This window comes from Ictalurus punctatus, chromosome 5, assembly GCF_001660625.3.
Source record: "Ictalurus punctatus breed USDA103 chromosome 5, Coco_2.0, whole genome shotgun sequence".
NCBI classification, from domain to species: Eukaryota; Metazoa; Chordata; class Actinopteri; order Siluriformes; family Ictaluridae; genus Ictalurus; species Ictalurus punctatus.
In genome coordinates, this window is record NC_030420.2 from 14,271,891 (window position 1) to 14,289,945 (window position 18,055).

The 18,055-nt window shown below is 38.5% G+C and overlaps 1 protein-coding gene across 3 annotated transcripts in view; it reads left to right on the top strand.

Annotated features, from left to right (window-relative positions):
* The window catches only part of ikbkb (inhibitor of nuclear factor kappa B kinase subunit beta), a 67,342-nt gene extending 51,216 nt beyond the window's left edge, over window positions 1-16,126 (top strand). For all 3 annotated transcript variants that reach the window (XM_017468247.2, XM_053680242.1, XM_053680243.1), the window contains 6 exons: window positions 1,148-1,197; window positions 2,178-2,277; window positions 2,393-2,540; window positions 5,806-5,927; window positions 15,388-15,487; window positions 15,574-16,126. In XM_017468247.2, coding sequence (XP_017323736.1) covers window positions 1,148-1,197; window positions 2,178-2,277; window positions 2,393-2,540; window positions 5,806-5,927; window positions 15,388-15,487; window positions 15,574-15,621 — 568 coding nt within the window. In that variant the 3' untranslated portion in view covers window positions 15,622-16,126. The remainder of the gene's footprint in view (window positions 1-1,147; window positions 1,198-2,177; window positions 2,278-2,392; window positions 2,541-5,805; window positions 5,928-15,387; window positions 15,488-15,573) is intronic.
* The last annotated feature ends 1,929 nt before the right edge of the window (window positions 16,127-18,055 follow it).

Sequence of the window (18,055 nt, forward strand, 5' to 3'; positions counted from 1 at the left end):
TGTTGCCAGCGGTTTAGACATTAATGGCTGTGTGTTGAGTTATTTTGAAGGGACAGCAAATTTACACTGTTACACAAGCTGTACACTCACTACTTTACATTGTAGCAAAGTGTCATTTCTTCAGTGTTGTTACATGAAAAGATATAATCAAATATTTACAAAAATGTGAGGGGTGTACTCACTGTTGTGAGATACTGTGTGTGTGTGTGTGTGTATATGTATGTATATATATATATATATATATATATATATATATATATATATATATATATATATATATATACACACACATATTAGGGTATATAACTAATAATTATGCATTATTTTTATGGATGCACAAAAAGCACTGAATTACACTAAAGTCCTAAATGAATAATATATATATATTCTGGTGTGTGTCTGTGTGTATTGGGTTCTTTTCAGTCTTATATAATTGGACAAACAGTTGTATAAAGTTTTAGTGTTAAATTTATATTTGTAAGACTCAGTTTGTGGATTTTATTTTAAATTAATAAATCATACTGAAAGCCCCCCCCCCATCCGATTAATCGGAAAATCGAGAGAAAAATAAAAATAAATAAATAAATAAATAATTGGGCAACTAATCGAATTTTTGAAAATAATCGTTTGCTGCAGCCATAATCCAGAGATGCTTTTCTGCTCACTACAGTTGTAAAGAGTGATTTTATGAGTTACTATATCCTTTCTGACAGCTCGAACCAATCTGGCCATTTCCCTCTGACTTATCAACAAGGCTTTTCCACCCACACAACTATCGCTCTTTCAGTGTTTTTTGCTTTTGGCATCATTTTGTATAAACTCTAGAGACTGTTGTGTGTGAAAATCCTAGGAGAGCAGTTTCTGAAATACTCAAACCAGCCTATCTGACACCATTAACCATGCTGTCAAAAGTTAACGTCACAGAGATCACACTTGTTCCCCATTCTGATGTTTGTTGTGAACATTAACTGAAACTCTTGACCTGTATCTGCATGATTTTAGGCATTTTGTTGCTGCCGCTTGATTGGTTGATTGGATGTCTGCATAAATGAACAGGTGTACCGGTGTTCCTATTAAAGTGGACGGTGGGTGTACATTGACACACATTAGTCATTACTACTCTTACATGTTTGTTTTGTCTTTTCAGCGAGGGGAAGGCAATGGACTTATTCCGCAAGCTCAGAGAGAAACCCAGGGGTGAGACAGCATACTGGCATAAATGGCATACTTACAATGGCAGGTGTCTTGCAGGCATCTGATGCTCTTAAAGAAAGCTGTGTAAAATGCATTTTTTAGTAATTGCCTGTTACAGTCTATGCACAACTGAATATAATATAACACACTGAAGCATATTAGATTCAACCATATTATGATAGTCTTGCAACACAACCTGCTGCTTGTATTACCGTAGTTGTAGGTGTTTTGGTTGGAAGATAGTTATTGGACAGTTTATTTCTAGATGGACCAAATCCACAAGATTTGTCATATAGAATTTGTGTACTTGCCTGCCTATTTGTGTACTTGTCTCATCTTAAGAAAAACAGACCAAGGAAGATGTCTTTTATAAGGATTATTACATATCATTCAGAAATCTGCTGTGTACACTATATGGCTAAAAGTATGTGGACACCTGACCAATCATTGAACAATGATTGTGCTTATTGAACATCCCATTCCATTTTAATCCAAGTTTGCTGTTACAATAACCTCCACTCTTCAGGGAAGGTTTTCCACTAGATTTTGGAGTGTGGCTGTAGGGATTTGCCCATTCAAGCACATTAATGTGGTTGGCCACTGATATTGGGTGAGGAGGCCTGGCATGTATTTACATTGCAGTTCATCCCAAAAGTGTTCAGTTGGGTTGAGTTCAGGGCTCTGTGCAGGCCACTCAAGTTCTTCCACACCAGTCTTGGCAAACCATGCCTTTATGGGCCTTGTATTGTGCACTGGGCATTGTCAAATTGGAACAGGTTTGGGCTAGGCCCCTTAATTCCAGTGAAGAGGAAATCTTTATGCTACAGCATACAAAGCCATTCTAGACAATTATCTGCTTCCAATGGTTTGGTGAAGGCCCACATATGGGTGTGACGGTCAGGTGTACACATACATTTAGCCATATAGTTTATATGAAAAATATAACATTACTGTTGTCTCAATTATTTTGTATCTGCCTTCAGATCAGAGGGGTATAGGTGATTGTCAGGAAGTGGTGAAGCTGGTGGTCCAGGCAATTCAGTTCTATGAGAAAAAACTTAGAGAGTTTTACACACACCTCAGGTCTGTTTGTGTTTCTGTGTTTGTGTATGTGATAGTGTGCATTTTTAGCTTTAGAAATTTTGTTTCCATGGTTTCAAGTTTGATTCCGTGCTTTATTTCCCTTGATTATTTGCAGCAAGACAGTGGTGTGCCGACAGAGGGTGATGGAGTTGCTGCCTCGGGTGGAGGGCATGGTGAGCAGCATGGCTCAGTGTGAGCAGGAATTGCGTCGAATGCAAGAAAAAAGACAGAAGGAGTTGTGGAACCTGCTTAAAGTGGCCTGTGTGAGTTACACACACTTATACACAATAGTGTATTAATATAAGTCAAATTCAAACCATGAAAAAGACCCCACAAGTGAAGTTTTTGGGGTTTTAACATTTAAATAGTTTGTGAGCAGTTTGGAGCTCCTGCATATGCATGTACATGTACAGTGGTGCTTGAAAATTTGCGAACCCTTTACAATCTTCTATATTTCTGCAGAAATATGACCTAAAACACCATCAGTCCTAAAACAAGTCCTAAAAGTAGACAACAAGAACCCAATTGAACAAATAAGACAAAAATATTATACTTGGTCATTTATTTATTGAGGAAAATGATCCAATATTACATATCAGTGAGTGGCAAAAGTATATGAACCTCTAAGATTATCAGTTAAATTGAAGGTGAAATTAGAGTTTTCAATCATTGGCATGACAACCAGGTGTGAGTGAGCACCCTGTTTTATTTAAAGAACAGGGATCATTCATAGTCTGATCATCACAACACATGTTTGTGGAAGTGTATCATGGCACGAACAAAGGAGATGTCTGAGGATTTCAGAAAATGTTGTTGATGCTCATCAAGCTGGAAAAGGTTACAAAACCATCCTAAAGCGTTTGCACAACAGCAATCCACAGTCAGGCAGATGCGGGTATCAATGGAGGAAATTCAAGACCATTGTTACCCTCCCCTGGAGTGATCAACCAACAGAGATCACTCCAAGAGCAAGATGTGTAATAATCTTCAAGGAAAATGTCAGGGCATATGTCCACGAACTGAATCTCAGTAGAAAATGGGTCATGCAGCAAGTCAGAAGCCCTAAGCACATAAGTCGTTCTACCAAAGAAAGGTTAAATAAGACTAGTTAATGTTTTGGAATAGCCAAGTCAAAGTCCTGACCTTAATCCAAAAGAAATGTTGTGGAAGTACCTGAAGCAAGCAGTTCATATGAGGAAACCAACCAACATCCCAGAGTTGAAGCTGTTCTTTACTGAAGAATGGGCTAAAATTCTTCCAAGCCGATGTGCAAGACTGATCAACAGTTAATGGAAACATTTAGTTGTAGTTATTGCTGCACAAGGGGGTCACACCAGATACTGAAAGCAAAGGTTCACATACTTTTGCCGCTCAAAGATATGTACTATTGGACAATTTTCATCAATAAATAAATGCCCAAGTGTAATATTTTTGTCTTTTTTTATTGGGTTACCTTTATCTACTTTTAGGACAATATGATGATGTTTTAGGTCATATTTATGCAGAAATGTATAAAATTCTTTAAAGCACAAACTTTCAAGAACCACTGTATATCCTAACAGTATACTGTCAAAACTTACAGCTAAAAAGTTGACATACACCCAGATCCATAAGTATTTGGACAGTGACACATTTTTTTGTAATTTTGCCTCTGTACACCAGCACAATGGATTTGAAATGAAGCAATCAAGATCTGATTGAAGTGTAGACTTTTAGCTTTAATTCAAGGTGTTTAACAAAAAATATTGCATTAACTGTTTAAGAACTACAGCCATTTTTTTTTACAGACTCCCTCCATTTTAAGGGGCTTAAAGGTAATTTAACAAACTAACATAATCATAAATATTAGGATTATTTTTATTACTTGGACGCAAATCCTTTGAAGTCGATGACTGCCTGAAGTCTGGAACCCATGCACATCATCAAATGCTGAGTTTCCTCTGTTAAGATGCTTTGCCACACCTTTATTGTAGCCGCTTTCAGTTGCTGCTTGTTTGTGGGACTTTCTGCCTTCAGTTTTGTCTTTAGTAAGTGAAAAGCATGCTCAATTGGGTTGAAATTATCAGACATTTAAGAACATTTTATTTCTTTGCCTTATGAAGCTTTTGGGCTGCCTTCACGGTATGTTTTGGCTCATTATCCATCTGTACTGTGAAATGCCATCCTATCAGTTTTGCAGCATTTGACTGAATCTGAATCAGAGCAGAAAGTATAGCTCTATTAGCAGTCACATAATCAATAAACACCACTGATCCAGTTCCATTGGCAGCCATACATGCCCATGCCATAATACTCCCTCCACATGTTTGACAGATGATGTGGTATGCTTTGGATCATGAGTCCTTCCTTACCTTCGCCATACTCTTCTCTTCCCATCATTTTGGTACAAGTAAATCTTGCATCAGAAGTGGGCAGTTTTTTTTTGTTTGTTTGTTTATTTTATTGTTGAGAATGGGATCATCCATTTTAGTTGATTTTCAGGATCTTCCAGGCCTTTCGGCGTTGCTGAGCTTGCCAGTGCATTCCTTCTTTTTAAGAAGTTTTTGCTATCTCTCTGATAGATCTATTTTGTTGTTTTCAGCCTAATGATGGCCTTCTTCACATCGACACCTCTTTGGACCGCATATTAAGAGTGCCCATGAACAACTACCCTTATCTCCATAATTTATCAATTTATCTGTCATATCACAGCAAACCACAAACCATTTCCCAGGAAGCACCACAAACTACAAACATGGCTGAAGAGGACTACATTCCCGCACACGCTTGCTTCTCCAGAGTTCTAAATACACACACCTGTACTCAATCTCACACACACTCACAAACACAGCATAAAAGAGACTTTGTGAACATTTAGACTTTGCAAAGTATACATTCAGCTGCCTAGTCTCTGTCGTTGTCCAAGCATTATATTGTGTTTGCCTATCTGATATTTGACCTTTGTTTACTCTACTGACCTCGATTCTCTGCCCTGCCTGTTTTGCCTGTTTTCCTGATCGCCTGACCTCTGCCTGTCTTTTGACTATTGATTTCTGCCTTATCCTTGGACTTTGTTTGATTAAACTGCCAAACCTGCACTTGCTTCCGTCTCAGCCTCCATTTCGTGACACTATCATCAATTTAATGAGGAAACAGGCCACACCTAGCCATGAAACTGCTTATCAGTCAACTGTCCAATTACTTTTGAGCCTGTGAAAATGGAGGGACTCTGTAAAAAATGGCTGTAATTCCTAAATGGTTAATGCAATATTTTTGTTAAATAGATTGCTTCATTTCAGATCCATTATGGTAGGGTACAGAGGCAAAATTACTGTGTCATTGTCTAAATACTTATGGACCTGACTGTATAAGGTTCTTGCTCAGTCACACAGTAGTGGGTCTCTGCACTCATGGTATTTGAACTTAATTCAACAAATCATTCAATGACCAGCTCTAAACTGCAAGCACTACCACATTTAACCACATATCATTAAGCAACGCTACTATCTACATTTCTATGGTCCATTAAATTATCTATGGGATTTCCAGAGCAAGGTTCGGAGTCCTGTAAGTGGGAGTCCTGATGGAGGGCGAACCCCACCTAACTCTGGTCCTCCATTGCTACAGCACAGACCTCCTCATCCTGACAGCCTTCTTATTCTCCACCAACCGTGAGTATGGAGTGCATTTTCATAAGTAAAATAGTACTTAATAATGCATATTAAAATTTTTAGTTTTACAAAGGTTTAATGATGAATAGTGTGAATAAGGTCACTTCTTATTCACACTGGATATGCAAGATATCCATTCGCATGACTGTAAATGCACGACCTGTGAACATAAGTTTCTACAAGGATGTTTTAAGCCAATATGGGTGTCCTTAATCTGCAACAAAATTTTAAATATTTTCAGATGTGTTGACATTTATGTCCTGTTATAAACTTTTTCCCCTTAATATTTAGTTTATACTAGTACATAAGTATATTTTTTAAAATCCCATGCTGTGGTGTATGTGGCTTTAGTAGTTTTGTGTACTGTATGTAGTGCACTCGAACTGGTTCCCTTAAGTCTAGCATTTCGCTAAATGCTTTTAGTTGGATCAAGTGTGTAAAGAGCAGGCAAACTTTGAAGTGTGTTTAGGGTGCATAAGAAGACTCGGGAGGCGGGCAAAATTCTAACAGACCTCTGGGCTCACGTTTGTTCACACTGCGCTTGCCATTGCACTTTCAAAAATTCAATAAAAAATAAAAAATAACAACTGAAACGGTCTGTCACAAACTCGTGGCTTTTGCTCCTTTCAAATTCACATTCATGCTGCTCCGCATGTGTGTGTTGCATGCTCTGTCAATTTGATCACTCACTCACTCTCTCTCACTGGATATAGCCATCACTGAAAGCACAAAGAAACGCAAAAAATAGACTGGAACCAGACTCAAAAAAAAAAAAAAGGAAGCCATTCTGACTCTATAGTGGGACATCTATAGTGGGAGTATAAATCATTACTGTTCTGCAGCTGTATGCTATACAGTCAGACAGTACTGAGTGTGTTGAAAGGATGTTCATTATGATCATCAGAGTCTTTTTTTCAGTTGAAGCGGAGTTTTTCACTTTAAATCTACAGTATCCATTATTTGGGCGAGACTTCTAAAAAGCAGCTAAGTAGTAGCTAACTAGCTAGTTAATTTCACTGAAGAAGATAGTGAGAGCTAGCTAGCTAGGCCTATAAATAAACAAAAAAAATAGAAACAAACGCAAACACACATAACTTTATACTTAGAATTTACAATATTTGCCAAGTACTGTTCAAAGACAAAATAACAAGACTAGTGGTGGTAAACTGTTATGTATTAGGCTTCTGACCAATACTGCAGCTCAGAGCACTTGTGATTCTGACTGATGCTGATATGTTTAAAGCTGTGGTAATTAACTTTTGCCTCTCTATCATTATCTCTGTTTGAAACATAAAATTGCAAATTACTTGCGGAATTTATTATTATTTTTTTAAATGTGCATTGTACTTGATGAATCTGATAGTTTGAGGTATACCTATGGGTTGTACAGTCATGTAAAAATACACTCCATGGAAATTGTTGGCTTTTTTGACATATTTGGGCAACCATTTGATCATCTTATTAACAGTGCCCATTAATAAAGTTAATATACTTGAACAAGGGGGCACAGTGGCTTAGTGGTTGGCATGTTTGCCTCACACCTCCAGGGTCGAGGGTTCGATTCCCGCCGTGGCCATTTGTGTGCGGAGTTTGCATGTTCTCCCCGTGCTTCTGGGGTTTCCTCCGGGTACTCTGGTTTCCTCCCCTAGTCCAAAGACTTGCATTGTAGGCTGATTGGCATGTTCAAAAGTGGCCATAGTTTATGAATGGGTGTGTGAATGTGTGTGTGTGATTGTGTCCTGTGATGGATTGGCACCCCATCGAGGGTGTCTCCGGCCCTGTGCCCCATGCCCCCTGGGATAGGCTCCAGGTTAGGTAAGGATAAGCGGTACAGAAAATGGATGGATGGATAGATGGGATGGATACTTGAACAAAATCACAAGGAAAATGAGCTTTTTCAATCATTTTTTCAACAGAAATAGTGATATACTTCTGTGGAAAAAGTAAGTACACCCTTGGCCTCAGAAGCTAGTATTGCCCCTTTAGCAGAAATAACTTCTTGTAGGCGTTTTGCATAATTGTCCACCGGTCTCTGACATCACCTGCTGGAATTTTTGACTACTCTTCCATGCGAGTTAGTTCCTTTTAGTTGCAAGATGTTAGAGGGTTTTCTTGCATGTACTGCCCATTTCAAATCCCCCCCAAATTTCAGTGGGATTCAAATCCGGGCTTTTACTAAGCCATTCCATAACCCTACATTTCTTCTTTTTTCAATTCCTTGGTGGATTTGCTAGTGTGCTTAGGATCATTATACTGTTTCAAGGTCCACTTTCAGTTCAGTTTAAACTTATAGACAGATATTGCTTCTCCTGAGAAGATGTCTTTGGTCTGCACCAAACATGTCTGCTGTTACTGTGGCCAAACAACTCTGTCTTTGATTCGTCTGTCCAGAGCATGTTATTCCAAAAGGCCTGGTCTTTGCCTATATGCTCAATGGCAAACTGTAGTCTTGCAAAGGCTTTTTCCTGGCGCACCTCACATACAGGTCAAATTTGTGCAGTCTCTTTCTGATTGTAGACACATACACTTTGACACCAACAGTTGTAAGATCCTGTCATGAAATTTTGGGAATTTTGGAGGCATCAGACTCTTGGGCTGAATTTGCTGGGACAGCCAGTCCTGGACAAATTGGCAGTCATTTGAAATCTGTGCCATTTGTAGATTATTTACCTACAGTGGAATGATGTATTTCAAATAATTTGGAAATCTTTTTAAATCCCTTGCCAGACTCATAGGCATCCACAACCTTTTTTTGGAAGGCCTTACAGAACTATTTAGATTTTGGCATGATGACACCACACACCTCAATAGCAAAGGGAATACCAGACACTAAATATGAGAGGAGTGTCACAGATTTCCCCTTGCGCTGAGCGCTGAAGCATTCAGTGCGCATGAACTGCCTGAAGCACAACAGGACGTGCTTCCGGGTTTTCAATGACATCGAGTTTGTTTACTTTTGAGTTTTGTTTTGGTTTCTGTCCTGTCTCCAACCCTGTTGTGTTATTGGTTATTTCTTAAATGTCTCACCTGCTCTTGTTTCCACTTTGATTTCGTTTAGTATTTATACCCATCGTGTAGATTTGTTTGACGCAAAGTATTGTGTGTCTGAGTTTAGCTGCCAGAACCATACAAAGCCTTTTGATCCTCATTTTTTGTTTCATGGTTTTGATCCTGTTTATAACCTTGCTTTTCTCGATTGTTGTCTTAGTCTAGTTTATGTTGGTGCCAGTCACCTTACCCCTCACTTGTTTTTTGACCATGTTTGTGCCTTACATTTTGGATTTGTCTGTCTCTCTCTCTCTTAATAAAAGGTTTAACTGCAATTGCATCTGTCTTCTATCCCATTACATGACAAGGGGTCTAAATAAGACAGGTTACACCTGCACTCCCTAAGCAGGTTCAAAAAGACTGGCACCCAGTCTTGAACACCTGATTCTAATTTTATGGATTTTCAGGTGTGATAAATAGGGGTGTACTTACATTTTCCACGTGACTGATTCTGTTTTTTGTTCATTTAAATTGTGAAAAATACTGCAAAATTTTGATTGTATCAACATTATTAACTGGCACTGTTTCAAAGAGGATGAAATGTTTGCCATATATATATATATATATATATATATATATATATATATATATATATATATATAAAGAAAAAAAAGGCAACAATTTCTATGGGGTGTACTTATTTTTTCCACATGGCTATGTTTATATACAGTATCTCACAAAAGTGAGTACACCCCTCACATTTTTGTAAATATTTGATTATATCTTTTCATGTGACAACACTGAAGAAATGACACTTTGCTTCAATGTAAAGTAGTGAGTGTACAGCTTGTGTAACAGTGTAAATTTGCTGTCCCCTCAAAATAACTCAACACACAGCCATTAATGTCTAAACCGCTGGCAACAAAATTGAGTACACCCCTAATTGAAAATGTCCAAATTGGGCCCAATTAGCCATTTTCCCTCTCCGGTGTCATGTGACTTGTTAGTGTTACAAGGTCTCAGGTGTGAATGGAGAGCAGGTGTGTTAAATTTGGTGTCATCGCTCTCACAGTCACAGTCCCTCATACTGGTCACTGGAAATTCAACATGGCACCTCATGGCAAAGAACTCTCTGTGTGTGTGTGTATATATATATACACACACACACACACACACACATATATATATATATATATATATAAGTATATACATACATCTTAATCTAAATCTTAATACTGTTGAGAAAATAAGAAGGATCATAAAAATCCCATGTTGTTTTTTTATTTAGTACTGTCCTGAATAAACTATTTCACATAGCAGATGTTTACATATGGTCGACAATACAGGATAATAGCTGAAATTTTAAAAATTACCCCATTCAAAAGTTTACATACCCTTGATTCTTAATACTGTGTATCGTTACCTGGTTGATCCATAATTTTTTTTATTTTTATTTGTTATGAGTCCCTTATTTGTCCTGAACAGTTAAACTGCCCACTGTTCTTCAGAAAAATTCTCCAGGCCCTGCACATTTATATAACAGTGGCTATATATATATCTATATCTATATCTATCTATCTATCTATCTATCTATGTTTATATATACATATACAGCCATACACATATACAGATATACATGTCGTATTCACATATATACACAATACACACTCATATTTTATATATATTCAGTTCAATTTATTTTTTATTTGTATAGCGCTTTTTACAATAGACATTGTCTCAAAGCAGCTTTATAGAAATATCAACACGGTATACAGATATTAAAGGTGCGAATTTATCCCAACTGAGCAAGCCACTGAGTGGCGACAGTAGCAAGGAAAAACTCCCTAAGATGTTTTAAGAGGAAGAAACCTTGAGAGGAACCAGACATATACACAAATACATGCACATACATATACACGCACGCACGCACACACACACACACATTATATATATTTATTTATTTATTTATTTATCTATCTATCTATCTATTAATTTATTTATTTATTTTTTATGTTGGACCGAAGTCAGTCGTCTGTTTTGGAGAAGTTGGCTAACTCTTTCCACCTTCCATTCACCGGGTGTGAGGTGGAATTGCCAACCAGCCGGTTTTGCTGGTTTCACTCGCCCCAAATTGGGGGCTTTATTTCTCACAGTTGCAACTTCTCACAATTGTGAATTAGACTGCAACTCACAACTGTGACCTTATGTATTTATTATTACTTACATGACTTTATAAGTCACATTTTTCATCATTTTGTCCATCTTTGCAACAGACCTTGTAGAGCAACTATGCAGACATGTCCTGCTATGTCCGATATCACTCAATTTACTATTCCCTATATAGTCAGTGAATAACTATAGATACACTCATTACTGTAGTACTGAGTTACTATCTTACCCCCCACTTGGTTGTTCAGAACATAACCTTGTCTTGTTAACACCTCCTTCCTGCAGTTCAAAGTCAGCCTGTCTCCACCAGGATTGTGAGGAGGTGGACTCAGGAGGGTTAGGGTTAGGCAATACGTGTGCATTATACGTGATTTAAACTAATTAAAACTACGTATATTCATTAACATTTAATAGTAATGAGTGAATGCCACCGAATGTAATGAAGTAAAAGTACATTTATGTGATTAAAAATTAACTTGAGTAAGTGTTACGAAACGGGACTGGAGGCGGATGCAGGTGCAGGTCAAAGTCTTTATTAATTAGCAGACAAACAAAACACAGGGAGCGTGGTCTCTACTGACTATATTTAAACTCTGGACATCTAGCTACACGTTAGCGCATACCGTCATACTTCCTCGACATGACAAATGTAAACCAAATAACACCACAGTGCAATCTGCTGGCCGTGGCGTAACATAACCCCCCTCCAAAGGCGCTGCTCCCGGAGCGCCAACAACCCCCCTCCAACGGGGGTCCTGGGCCCCTGGGAAATCTGTCTCTCGCTGACAGAAAACGAGGCGGCAGCACCAACCCCGGCAGCACGAGAACTCTGGGTGCCGCCCCCAACGGCACTGGAACGCTGGGCGAAGTCTTCAGCAAGGCTGGAAGGCTGGGCGGAGGCTGGAACTTGGAGGGACTGGAACTGGACTGAAACTTGAAGGTACTGGAACTGGACTGGAGCTCAGGACAGCCTCCTCGGCCGGACATGGCAGCAGGACGGCTTCCTCGACCGTGCAGGGCAGCAGGATGGCCTCCTCAACTGGGCTGGACAGCGGGACAGCTTCCACGGCTGTGCAGGGCAGTGGGACAGCAGGACAGCCTCCTCGGTTGTGCAGGGCAGCGGGACGGCTTCTTCGGCGTGCAGGAGCTCCACAGATGAGACCTCCCCGTAGGCAGAGGTATAGCAAGCTGTAGCTCTGAGGTCGCCATGTTGACCTCAGGCGGGGGCTCCACAGCTGAGACCTCGCTGTAGGCCTCAGGCTGGAGCTCCGCTGTCCCCATTGCCCCCCCAAAAAAAGTTCTGGGCTAGCCTTCAATTCCGGACTGGGCAGTGTGGTGCCATTCCCCTGCAGTGGGAAGCTCCAGGAGTTCGAGTAGCTTTGCTGGCTGTGTAGCGCGGTGTAGCTCTCTGGCAGCGGGGGCGTGGGAACTTGCGTGGGTGGCGACATGGCGCATGGGCCAGCTTTCTGCAGCAGCTCTCGTTGCGTTATAAGGCAATCGAGCCCAGCAATTCCTCGGTGAGCTGTTTGCTCTGTTCCCAGAACGAACGAAGCCATGCCTCAAACTCGGCCGCATCGGCGGCACTCATGATGACCTGCTGCTTCCGCATTATGGGCGCAGTATTCTGTTACGAAACGGGACTGGAGGCAGATGCAGGTGCAGGTCAAAGTCTTTATTAATTAGCAGACAAACAAAACACAGGGAGCGCGGTCTCTACCGACTATACTTAAACTCTGGACATCTAGCTACGACCGCTAGCATGCTACACGTTAGCACATACCGTTATACTTCCTTGACATGACAAATGTAAACCAAAGAATACTGCATGAAGTGCGCAGTCACCGAGGGGTTTAAATAGTCAACATAATCAGACTAAAGCATGGACACCTGGGCAAATTTGCACATGGGCAAATTAACAACAAACTCAAACATGAAGCAAACAAACCAAAACAAACGTCACGCGTCCACTTCATCCAGTTAAGTCTCTAGTAAGCAGCACCACAGTGCCATCTGCTGGCCATGGCGTAACAGTAAGAGTATAATTATGGCCATTTAAACCTATTCTTAAAAGTACTTTTTTCCCCAAAAAAGTTACTCAAGTAAAGGTAACAAAGTAAATTCAGTGTGTTACTACCCACCTCTGAGTATCCACATGTTTAAATTAATACATAAAATGTTTGAATATTTGGTTTAATTTTGATCAATTCACACAGTACAGGTACTATAACTATAGTATTTAAATTAACATGGGTAACGTGTGTGGTAGAATAAAGCAGTGGTAATGTGGCCACCAACCGGGGTTCAATCCTCAGCTCAGGTGGAGTTTAATTTTATTCAGGCCATTGAAAATATATGCTCAAACCATGTTTCATGTACAAAAAAAATATGTTAATGTAGCTCAATTCAACCACATGGAACCAATGTACGCATTTGAATTAAGTAAATTCAGTGAGATTTTTCCCAGTGTGTCAACTTCTATTTTCACTTTAAACCAGTTTTTTTTTTTTCAATAGTGAAACTTTAAATCTAAGAAAATAACAAGAGTTTCCATTGGCAAGTAAGGAGAACATGGAATTCATTCAATGCTTCTTTGAGTAAGGACATTCATATTCACACACACACACACACAAAAAAAAAAAAAAAAAAAAACGTGTATTAAATCAAAACGCTCAATTGAGCTGAGGATCAAACCCCGGCTGCTGGCATATTACACCAAGGACATTACTGCTACACTATTCTAGCACACACGCTGTAGCCATGTCAATGTAAAAAAGTATAGGTATTGTACCTGTATTATGTGAGTCGATCACTCTTACTTTATATAACTGAATCTTGTAATTAGAAACTTGTTTAAATTAGGTTTAGCATAGGTTTGAGGAGAAACATAATATTTTTATGTAAACCATACGTAATATTTTTTTCTTAAACCTAAGTGAGCACACATTCCTTTTTTTAGTGTACAATGTGTTCAGCTAATGTATGTTGTTTCATGCACCACCTGATGGCTATTGTGTGAAGCACAACAAATGAATTTAAATTCTAAGAAGCGTGCCTGCAGGGTGCTGGGTGATCACATGTGATGAATTGCATGAAACTGCATGAAAAACATGCATTCTTAAAGGATACATCTGTAAGTGGGGCACAGTGGCTTAGTGGGTAGCATGATTGTCTGGGGGTAGGGGGTCGAATTCTGCCTCCACCCTGTGTACACAGAGTTTGCATGTTCTCCCTGTGCTGCTGGGGTTTCCTCTGGGTACTCCGGTTTCCTCACCCAATTCAAACACATGTGTTGTAGGCTGATTGGCATTTCCAAATTGTCCATAGTGTGTGAATGTGTGTGCAATCAAATTTTGCATGGGCAAGTAAAAAACTCACACGCACCTGTACTACAAAAAAAATCTATAAAAATGCTAAATACAATGCTAACAATGCTTCTGGTGCCTTAGTTTAAGACAAAGACACATTTTTATTATGCTGTTTGAAGAAATAATGTGTTATTGTAAGCTTTTTATTATGTAAGGTAATTATTAAGAATTTATCCCTTAATCTAAGATTAAAGTCAGCTCAATCAAGAGACCAAAATACTCATTTTAAGTAAGTGTATCTTGAATAACTGAGTTTTTCTTGCTTGCAATAAGCACAACTTGCTTAAATTTTGGCGTTTTGTCTAGTTTTAAGATCCAATAGCATTTTTTAGTGATTAGATATTTATGCTATTTTCAAGAATTCTTACCAAGTCAGTTTTCCTTACCTCATTGTCAGATATTTTTTTGCTTGATTTTAGTACACTTTAATTTAGATTAGATTAGATTTTAAGTGTTGTCTTGCTTATTTCAAAAAAGGCATTTTTTGCAGTGTGTGCGCTCAAGGCCTGAAGCCCCTTTTCTGTTCCTCTCACTCGGTCAATGTACCTGTAACAGAGACTCTCATTTCATTTATCGCTCTATCAATGCCACACACTCTGTTCAGCCATCTCTCTATCAATGTACATATCACTCTCTCACCCCTTCTGTCTTTCTACTAATAACACTCCCTCTCCATCTATCTACTTGTATCACTCCATTTGTCATCCGTCTTTCTACCACTAACTGTCTGTCTGTTTTGATTGGATGCAAGTCCGATTAGTTTCTGTCTTTCAACTCTAGACTGGCTTTGTCAAGCCAACATCAAAGTTTGTTGTGATGAATCTACCTATCTAATCTGTAATTAAAATTGTTGTATTAAATTAGAAAAGAATGAAAAACAGAAACAGTTTCACTAGTCTCAGACTTATGGTTTTTTTTTTTTTTTTGTGCATGCATAGGGAAGAATCCATGATGGTCATTGAAGAAAGCAAGACATTTGAGAGTAGATTGCATAGTTTGGTGCAGGAGACAATTAAGGAGACAGAAATCAACATGCAGGTAAACTCACAATTCATGTTTGTGTACGTAATCTATAGTGAATGCTGATTACCCATGAATTTTTATGATCTCATTTGTCCTTTCAGGTGCTGCAGGAATGGACATGGTTGAACAGAAGCCAGGATCTCTTTTGATATTTTACATTAACTTTAGTCCCAGCGAGAAGTATAAAATTTTACTCAATGCAGGGAACAGAAGATTTTGGGACTACACTTTATATTACACATGATTATTATGTAAAAAGCACAAAATAATGAAGGTGCATAAACATCAGTTATGGGAATCATAATTTTATCTGCCCATAATTTAAAAAAAAATACTTAATATTTTAAACTGTCAAATTCAAGATTGTGGCCATGGTTATATATATGGTCATCATTTTCCATGATGGCGACAAGACCAGAGATTTGAATCAACACACCTTTTTAAATGGAATTTAATGGAATTTTATTTCTTTGTCTAGTCATTCACCACAGCACAGTCAGAGTAAAACAGGTGTAATAAAAGTTAAAGACAGCAAATTAATCCTTTGTCTGAAGTGCCTACAAAAAATACAGGTATTACAGAACTATCTATCTGATTGTATGGCAGTTAAAATGTGATTTAAAGTCATTTATATAAATGTGAGTGAAAAAGGAATTAACAGTTTCTTCTGTTGTTATCTCAATAAGTTAACTTTCAGCACAACACATTGAGGAGATCCCTTTTCCAGCAGCCAGTAAGGGTTTTTTACCAGTAAATCCCATTTTGAGAAAGATTCAGTAAAATTTGGAATGCTAATCACAGTTTGAATTGCAGAACATTGAAATTATATTAAAAGGGAAACTAAAGGAGTACAGCCCAGTACAGTGAAAAATGCCATTTTAAATTAGCTCCTAGGACCATTACTCTGAAAAGAAATTAAAAACAATGTTTGTGCGTTGAGTGATACCTGTTTACAGAAGAGATGGGAAGATGGACGTAATAATAATAATAATATAATAAACTTTATTTTTATATAGCGCCTTTAAAGCAGCTTCTCAAGGCACTTTACACAATAAGAAAATATCAAGAAAAAAAAAGATAAAAACACACAAAAACAAAAACAGACTTGAATACAAAATGGTTAAAGCCATTTAGAAAAACTAACCTAAAAAAATTAGTTTTTAAATGAGTTTTTCAAATTCTGTGCATCTTTATAATATGAGCAGGGAGTGCATTCCAGATTCTAGGAGCATAGGATGAGAAAGCCCTGTCCCCTACAGATCGTAACCATGTCTGTGTGACAGCCAGTAAACCAGCTTGAGAGGAGCACAAATGACGCTTGGGAGTATATAAAGTTAAAAGCGCAGAAAGATACTGAGGGGCCAGACCATGCAGTGCCTTATATGTGAGCATAAGGATTTTAAAATCAATGCGAAGACTGACCAGGAGCCAATGCAAGGACTTCAGTATTGGAGGAAAAAAGGAATTCTTGACTGAACATTGCACGTGTGGGTCAAAAGACAAGCTTGAATCAAATATGACTCCTAGATTTTTTTTTATTTAATTTGGAACTCCAAAGCAGAGCCGTCTTCAACATTAGTGAAACAGCTTTACGAAGCAGATGAGAAGATCCAATAAGCAAAGCCTTAGTCTTATCACTATAAAGACACACAAAGTTTTGGGTCATCCATGTTTTTCTCTCAGAAATACAATGAAAAGAAACATACACATTTTGACCAGACTTAGAGTGAATATAAATCTGAGTATTGTCTGCATAGAAGTGATAATTAAGCCTGAGTGATCTTAAGAGCAATCCAAGAGGAAATATATAAACACTGAAAAGTAAGGGGCCTAAAATTGATCCCTGAGGGACACCAGTAGGAACAGAGCCAATCTCAGACCTGAAACCACTCATAAAAACAAACTGGCAGCGATCAAAGACATTTTCAAGTCGGTTGAATAAGAGGTTGTGATTGACAGTCTCAAAAGCACCGCAAAGATCAAGAAGGATAAGGATGGAAAGAGAACCAGAATCTGATGCTATTAACAGATCATTCGTGACCTTGACCAAAGCTGTCTCTGTACTGTGAAGTTTACGAAAACCAGACTGAAGGGGTTCGAAAAGATTATTAACAGAAAGGTGATTGTGAAGTTGCAAAGCCACAACAGGTTCTAAAATCTTTGCTAAAAAGGGAAGCATTGATATAGGACAATAATTATTTAAATTCTCCAAATCAACATTATGCTATTTTGGATCTGGGGTTACAGCAGCAGTTTTCAATGCTGCTGTTACAACACCAGTGTACACAGAGTCGTTAATAATGCTGAGAACAGCACAAAGAGTTAAAACAAAATTTAAATAAGCTTGTAGGGAGGGGCTAAAGCATACAAGTGGTGGCTTTCATACGTGATACCTCCCTAGTAAGCAACTCTGAGTCAATTTGAGAAAAATTTGTGAAAGATTTGCACCAGAGAAATTAGGCAAGCAGAGTATTGAAGAGGAAACGTCTGGGTTGCACATGTAACCCTGTTCCCTTAGAAGGGAACGAGACATTGCCTTTAGCATAACACTATGGGGGAGCGCCCTTGCGTGTGACCGGCATC